This window comes from Harpia harpyja, chromosome 10 (genome assembly GCF_026419915.1).
Source record: "Harpia harpyja isolate bHarHar1 chromosome 10, bHarHar1 primary haplotype, whole genome shotgun sequence".
Lineage (NCBI taxonomy): Eukaryota > Metazoa > Chordata > Aves > Accipitriformes > Accipitridae > Harpia > Harpia harpyja.
This window is the reverse complement of record NC_068949.1, coordinates 37,561,337-37,569,459: the sequence shown is the minus strand read 5'-3', so window position 1 is coordinate 37,569,459 and position 8,123 is coordinate 37,561,337. Positions and strand designations below refer to the sequence as shown.

The 8,123-nt window shown below is 38.7% G+C and overlaps 1 protein-coding gene across 2 annotated transcripts in view; it reads right to left on the bottom strand.

Moving 5' to 3' along the window:
- Positions 1 to 3,773: 3,773 nt before the first annotated feature.
- The window catches only part of FHIP2A (FHF complex subunit HOOK interacting protein 2A), a 36,254-nt gene continuing 31,904 nt past the window's right edge, over positions 3,774 to 8,123 (bottom strand). For both annotated transcript variants that reach the window (XM_052798375.1, XM_052798376.1), the window contains one exon: positions 3,774 to 8,063. In XM_052798375.1, coding sequence (XP_052654335.1) covers positions 7,958 to 8,063 — 106 coding nt within the window. In that variant the 3' untranslated portion in view covers positions 3,774 to 7,957. The remainder of the gene's footprint in view (positions 8,064 to 8,123) is intronic.

Genomic DNA, 8,123 nt, shown 5'->3' with positions numbered 1-8,123 from the left:
ATGATTCTCCTGTCCTTGGCTTATGCTTTACTTCTGTGGTAACGCTGTACGATCCCCTCCGAGGGTTACAAACTATCGCGCTTCCCTTGGTGTGAGACACCAGTTGTCCCACACCTGCCTGAGCAGATGCTGGTCCACGGTCCCTGCGCTGAGCTGGTATCAAACACGGCTGTTGGCGAGCTCAGAACTGTTGCCAGGTCACTACTTGTGCAGATGTGTTCTTTAAATCAATCCTTTAATGTCTGTCTTTTAAACATGACCAAGCTATGCAGTTTTCTTCAGGCATCATAGGAAATTCGTGAACCCAATTTTTTCTTCTCTGATAACGCTCATTCCTGTTTTCCTTCTGAAAAACTTAAAACATTATCAGAAATGCCAAAATGAGTTTGCAAAGCAGGGGGTGAAGACTTTGCATCATTTCTACTGATGGCAAAATTCCCACTGATTTCAGCGTGCTGAGGTTTTCCTTCTTGATCCCCCCAGCCACGTTTGCTATGTAGATAGGATTTCCCTTGCAGATCCTGCAGCTGGACCTGTGTGGACAGAAGCAGCTCTGCTTTTGTCTGTATTGTCCTTAACACTCCCTGCCTGCTGAACTGCACAAACTGCTGACTGCAGAATCCCCAAGGTGAAGGACAGGACGAAAAACATTTTCAGGGATTTGAAAGGGAGGAATTAACAAGGCAGGAGAACCTGAGTCTCAAAAGGCAGGATAAACAATACAAAGATTTCTTTCCTTTATAGGAAGCTGAAATGAAAATTGTCTGGAAATATGCAGAGCGTTGATGGACATTCTGCTAACAGTAAAAACAGGAGTCTCTGAAAACCTTAGGAAATAAAAATTCATGACCCAAATTAAGAAATACGAACTTGACAGGTGCTTCCTGTGGATGCGGAGATGAGGGAAGTAGAAGTGGGTTTCTCAAGTAAAGGATAATGATGATTCAGAGAACAGGTAATTTGTTTCTTCTCTCCAAGGCAGCTCAGCATGGGGGGATCCCGGCCCCGCTAATCAAGCTGTACCGCCTGCTGCGTGTAATGGGTGCCGCTTCTGCAAAGAGGTTATTATGTAAGCAAGTCGCATTTTGGAAGGCTGAAAACAGCTTTTCTCAGATTGCAGCAACTTTCCTCATTTACAGGAGATGCTCAAGTGGATCAGTCCACCTCACTGCTTTCTAGCAGAACAAATTCAAGTTATTCAGGAACCGTTAATTAGCTGGGAGTCCGAGAATGTAAATGCACGTTTACTTCATCTCCTCACCAACACAGGCTGGTTCCCTCTTGAAACATTCAATGTTTTGTCCAGTCTGGTGTTAAAAGTGTGAGGTTACAGGCTCCTTCCACTTCTGGTCTAGCAGCATTCACCGCCAGGAAGTTTTCATTGACAATGAATATCAATTTTCCTCAATGACATTACTTCATTCTTAATTGCAGTCTTATAAATTAAGCTCCATAACTCCTTCAGTCTTGGTGCTTAAGGCTTTCAAAAATCTTTTTACTGGGAAGTAATGTTCCTCTAACCCTAAGCCATAATTTAACTATGCTAAACTTAGTTACCCCTGTTGCCTCCTCTCCTAAATCAGTTTAGTATCTTTTGCTGTTTTCTGCAGAACTTCCTGTAGTCTTGTTGTATGTTACTACTCAGCATGACTTACATTTGCAGCTGCTTCACCTCTCCAAACTGGAAATGGGATACTATACACCTTGAAACACAACGCAAATGTCTCATTTCTGCTGTCCTCAGTGCAAATTACTAAAGCAGGTTTATACTTACCATCTAGGGGGCCCTGTGGAGGATACCCTCCCTCTTTTCAACAGTTGTTATTTCAGAGAACTGATCACCTTGGAATATAATGAGGTTCACCTTTTTTTGAAAATGAAGGTGCTTAAGAACAATATGCTTTTCCTCATGTTCCTACAGCCTACCACTGTAACGGGGTCCTTTCTTTCAGGTGTTTCCATATTTTTCAGTACGTAAAATGTTTTACCAGAGGGAGGGGACACCACCCAAACCCCTACTGAATTATGATGCTGTAGAGCAGAAAGGCAAAGCCAGCAAGATGCATCTACTTCATTAAAGTTACAAGACACTGACAAAGTTGTCAGTTCCACAGCGCTATTCTAGCAGATTTTATACCACCAGCAGCATTTATTGTAATAACCAGAAGGAATTTAATGAAACATAGTTCAGAATATATAAACCATCCTAGCAAGGGCAATTTAAATAGCCTGGTGAGATACCACGTTCCAAGATGCAGCTTTTTATCCTCACAGATCTGACTCCAAAGGCAATGCCAGCAACCGGTCTGAACCTGTAAAATTTAACTTTTCACACTTTCTTTTTTGGCATTCCCAAGAAGCTTATGACACCTGAAAACTTTAATCCACCATATGCTTCACTTGATTCCTAAATTGCTCTTCAGTTCTCTTTCTCATCCTTCAAAGGGAACCTCAGCTGATAAAGGATGCACAGGAACATATGGGTTTAGGCCAAAAGGGCTCATACAAGTTGTGACAGATTCACTTCTCTGAGCATTAATCCACTTTAATCCAATTGGATCACATACCAAACTAGCAAAATCCCTGAGACTTTGACCGCACCAGTTCTGTTAATATTTAAAGGTTAACAAATTCAGTAGATCCTGCGCTACTTGTATCTACATTGAGATCTTCGACTGAGAATCTGTAAAATGAGTTAATGAATATGAATTAAGAGACCACACACTGACAATACTCTGTTTTTTTTCCAATAGGATGTAGAGCCCCAAAATCTTGCATCGGAATGCAAGTGCCATAAGATTATCATGCTTCAATAATCCAGTCATTTCAAGGATATCAAAGTAAGAGAAAGATACAAGAAGATATAAAATGTGCAATTTTGATACAACTTCCTCACTGCTTGAAGAAGCAGAGAGTCCCTAAATCTCTAAATGCCTCATGCAGGCACAGCAAATAAATGATCTGGGGTGGGAGATGACAATCTCTGAGACCCAAGAGGATGGGGGAAAGATGCTGAGAGCTGTAAAAAAAGCTGTCAAGTGTATCATCTTGCTGTAGCGCTGCTCTTGTTAAAGATGCAAGAGCACTTGCAGCTGTTAAATACTGAGAAGGAGAAACAGCTTAACATCCAAGTGTAGTCCTCAGAGGGGATCTTACAGAGCAAAGAGATTTTTAAAAAGCTGATGAAAACTTGAAGGACACCAAAACTAGATGAGATACTAAGAAAAAATACCCAACAAATACAGTTCTAAAATATATTAAAAAATATATCTAAACCTATGTATAAAAGCCTTCCTCAAAGGCCCTGAAGGAAGAAATGATGCTTACTCACGTACATGACATTTGTTTCCAATTCAATAAACTAATGTTGTGACTGACGCTCTCTGCACTCAAATGCAATAGAAATCCAAGGTCTTGACCAGCTGCAGTCCTGAAAGATATTAGAGCTCTCAGAAAGAGCAGACGTTAATCTGTGTTCAGGATGACTCCATTCTGCCCATTTCCCTTAGCTTCCAATTTTCATGGGCAAGAGTATGCTGATTCACTCCGTGCCCTCCACAGTACAGTATGGTACAGTACATACAGGAAACAGGTTTACCCCAGAAGATGCTGCAGTGACAGACTCAAAATAAATGAAAGGACTTCAGGATGTAATAAAAATAAATGAAAGGACTTCAGGATCAAAGGCATGATGTAAAACGTTAAAACATTTTCTATCTCAAGGCCATCCATACAAAACCTGTAACAGACTCTGTAATAATAGAAGCAGTCGCTTCGATGAAATTAATTTATTTTGAGAATATCCCTTTTAATCCTCCATGCATTTTTTAGCACAAAAAGTTGGAATTTATCACAACCTCCTTCATAAAACTTAATATTGTACGTCTGGTAATGTGGCTGTTTCAACAATTCCTCACTGGAAATCCCACACTTGCGAAACCTTGGCAAGACTGTCAGTAAGTGACCTACACAAAGTTTAATAGAAAAATTTTACTGAATATCCTCTGTTTAATGTAAACAAGGCAGGAGGCAAAACAAGGAGTATATATTTCATATAGTTACACTATTTTACAGGGCACAGAAAGCACTGAGGATCATGGTTTGAAAACCCAATATGAGACGCAATATCAGACATGGATTTTCCATGTAGCCCCAAGTCTACTACATAATCCTTCGATTTTACCTAGCACTTCGGTTTAGTATTTCTTTTAGCAAGACAAATAGCAACAATAAAATGTCATCTGTGAAATTACACAGCAGGTTATGGTAGAAATTACCATGCATTTACAAAGCCATTCCATGATTACTTGTGCCCTGTAAAATCAAGTGCGACAATCTTTACACTAATAGTAGTGTAAGCAAGCTCGGGATTCTGGTCCTTATATATATATGTATATATATACATAGGCGATGTACAACCAGACTCAAGCTGTGTATCAAGTCACAGCTTTTATATTGCACAGACAAATACATAGTAAGAACATTACACAGACAGGATCTGAATACCAGGAATATTACAGTCATATGAGAAACTAAGGACAAACTTGTTCTACCAGAGCTAGCACATGGCTTATTACAAAATTTTCTATAACATACTATAAATGGAAACAAAGTAAAAAATGTGTCTATTTACACACATGTGCATCAGGATTAATATGTGGTTTGGATCTGCTTTTTGAAATAAAAAATTATTCTAGTATTACCTCTCAAGTATTTCACTCTAATACTAGTGGCCATATTTTCTAAGGTGATAAGCACTTGCATTTCCCACTGACATCTGGAGGATCTGCATATGCTGTGAACTTCAGGCCATGTATTTTCTCAGGTGTCCATCTCTGGGTAATAAATAACCACATACAAACACACGCGCACAGAAACAAAATGGGCACCTCAATGACATGCATAGATCAGAAAGGTGAAAACATGGACCTGAACTAACTTCTAACCTTTTTTTTTTTTTTAAAAAGTGCATGAAAAATATCACCAAAAAATAATTAAATGAGTTCCATCTCTTAAGGAAGATTAAATCACTATTACAAAAATAAAGGTCATTGTCATCATGTACGGTAATTAAGGGTTTGTAGGCAGCACTCACAAAAGCAGTTTAGGCTAAAGCAACTTCAAGGATTGCTTCACTTCTATCAGGATGGATCCATGTCTTACAAATTTAACAACTAAATAACATCTGGTTTGCAAGAACATCACCTATGTTGCTGGAGACCGAACAATTAGATCCTGAATTTAAGAGTGCTTATAGTTATATCTACTTATTTTCCTCATGGACAAGCTTGAAAGAATTGTGTTTGCAGCTTGGTAGACTGTTTTGCATTAAAATCCCACAGAGTTTGCAGCAGTCCTTCCAGAAGCTGACTGATACAAGTCCTTACAGTGTAATGAGCTCAGGTATCAGTGAAAACAACAACAACAACAACAACAACAAAAGAGGTGATGTTAATGCCTTCATTTGAGATCAATCATCTCTTGAATGGCTTTATAAATTGTATTACTTGGAATGCTCTTGCAAGTTTTGTTTAACATTTCTCTCACTTTCATTTATAGTAGTATTATCACTTCCAGTTTCCACTGAAATTGGGACATTAGAAGTATTCTGGAACATACACTTAAAAAAAAATAAATAATGAAAATAGAAGATTTGAGGAGAAAGTAATTAAGCTCAAGCAAAACCAACAAAGACCCAAATTCAGTAAAGCATCGGCATTCGCGCTCAACAGCTTAACTTTGTTCATGTAAAAGACTGTTGTTTAGGAATAAAATTCTTGAAATTAAGCTTATGTTTAACTGCTTTGCTGAATTGGGACCTTATTTATAACAAATGTATGTATTAAACATTGCTCTGCATAGACATTTACATGTTCTAAACTATGTGTCAGGTATGTTACATTAACAAAGCTTCTAATATGGACTGACTGCAATACATATCACTAAAAATTATTTGCTACTTTCAAGGTATGTTTCTAAAGTACAAAAGTGAAAATTGTCATTTTTTTAAACTTTATCCTGCTATGCCACTTTGACCTGAAAACACTTTGGGCCTAAATTCAGAAAAAAAAGAAGGTGAGGAAGTAAAATACGCTTCTGTTTGCCAGATAAATGCAACGCTTTGCACAAAAGCCTCCCAGTATATGGAGCCAATGAATACAGGTTTTTACCTGCCAAAATGTTTCCCCAGTTCCAGAACTGCTCTCTCCAGCTGAACCTGTACTGGAAGCTTTTACAGCAGGACCTTCCTCACTGTTGTGACAAGAATAAATTTAGTCCATTAACTGTGACACTGTTCTAATTAACCTGCTAACTCAAAAGGCCTCTCAACATCCAGGTTGCATAAATATTAAAAAACAAGACCTCAAAGGCATGGATTCAGAGCAGAATCTGATTCTAAGTACAGTTACGTAAATCCAGAAAAATTCTAGTGACCGAGTAAATTAGTCCATATTTGCGTACAAGCAATCTCATCTGAAACGGGCATTAGCTGTGCAAATAGGATAGTAGGAAAGACAAACAAAGAAATACAATGTAAACACAAGGAGCTAAACTCTACCTTGCCTGCCTATGCTGTTACGTTCATAGGAGGGGAAAGAGGTACTACACACCTGTGTGGAGAGCAGGACAGGTCTCTCATCCAAGTCACTCAACTCAGCGTGACTTGAAGGTTAAAGCACAGCCACCTGAACCTGCCAGTGCATATGTGGCAGTGAGCAGCAGGAACTGTCTCAAGTGCAGGCTGCCATCACGCTAGAGAAATAGAAGCAAAGCACGCTGAAGTCCGAATGGCCCTCCGCTTGCAATGCAAATGCCTGCCCTGGCTGATAGTATTCATATTGAAAAAGATGCACTGAGACATTTCTGCATCCCAGCACTATGAAAAGCAGGCGTACATTTTGGTCCTATATATGGTATCAACACTTTAACTGAATTGGCATCAGTCAATCTTTTGCTGGCCACTACTGCTATGGTTAGATAAGCAATAAAAACATTTCTAAAAATGACAGAATGTTTATGCTGCCAATTTTCAAGGCACAAAAGATTCTTAAACCAATTCAGGCTAAATACCAATTTAAAAGAAATTAAAAATACTGTTTCAGCAACAACTACTAATGACCTATAATTAACTTCCCTGTAAAGGTGACATGAGTCAAGCAACTAGAGTTCACATGCAAAAACCTAAAGCAAATCTAGTTACGCAGATGACCTGAAGAGCAATCACTTGGAATGACAGAGACAAACATGCTAAAAACATGTGCACTTCAGATATATTTGTTATGGACGTGATGCTGAATCAGGATTGATTCCATTAGTATTGATTTTATACTGCTGTATCTCTTGGAGTAATCCATTGGGGAATCAAGCTCAGAGTTGTCTTTAAGATTCACCAAAACAAAAATGATTCCTCATTAATATATCCCACTGTATATGGATTAGTGGATTTTTTTAAGCTCTTCATTCTTAATAATATACATTGCAACTATAGTTGTGATTTCCTTTCATATATCCAACTGAAAAGAAAAATAATTATGACATGAAAATGTTATAAAATTAATTTGCTTTTTAAAAGTAGTATGGTCAAAAAAAGCGAATTGGCTATGTAAGCCCCAGAACATACAAAAGACCCAACTCTCTAAACATTGTCATTATAACAGAATAACCAAGGTCTGATGTCTGTGGCTCTTCATGCAGCTTTTGCAGCTCTTCACACAGTGGCTAGAAATGCTATGTATTGGTTTCTCCCCAAATGCCTTCAATCATATTCTAGGTCCATTTGAATCCCTCTTTCTTGCAGTGTCAACATCTGGTGAAAGTAACTTGTCTTCCAATTCTGCCAAATGTCAACTGACACTTTGCCAGGAGGCACCACCTCTTCTTATCTCAGTGTTGTCAATAGCCTTTTCGACTGAAACAAGCTAGGTGGTCTTAGAGCCTGGCTACTCATCAAGGCTGCTTATGGTGTAGATGAGGCATGATACTTCACAAATGCAATTGCTGCCAGCTCTTTGCAGAATTCTTCCAGCACAATCACGCCCTCTAGTAACGTCATGTGGTCAATGCTGAGAAAGAAAAAAAAGCAGCAGGGAATCAGGACTGGCAGGCACAAAAAGCAGCCATGG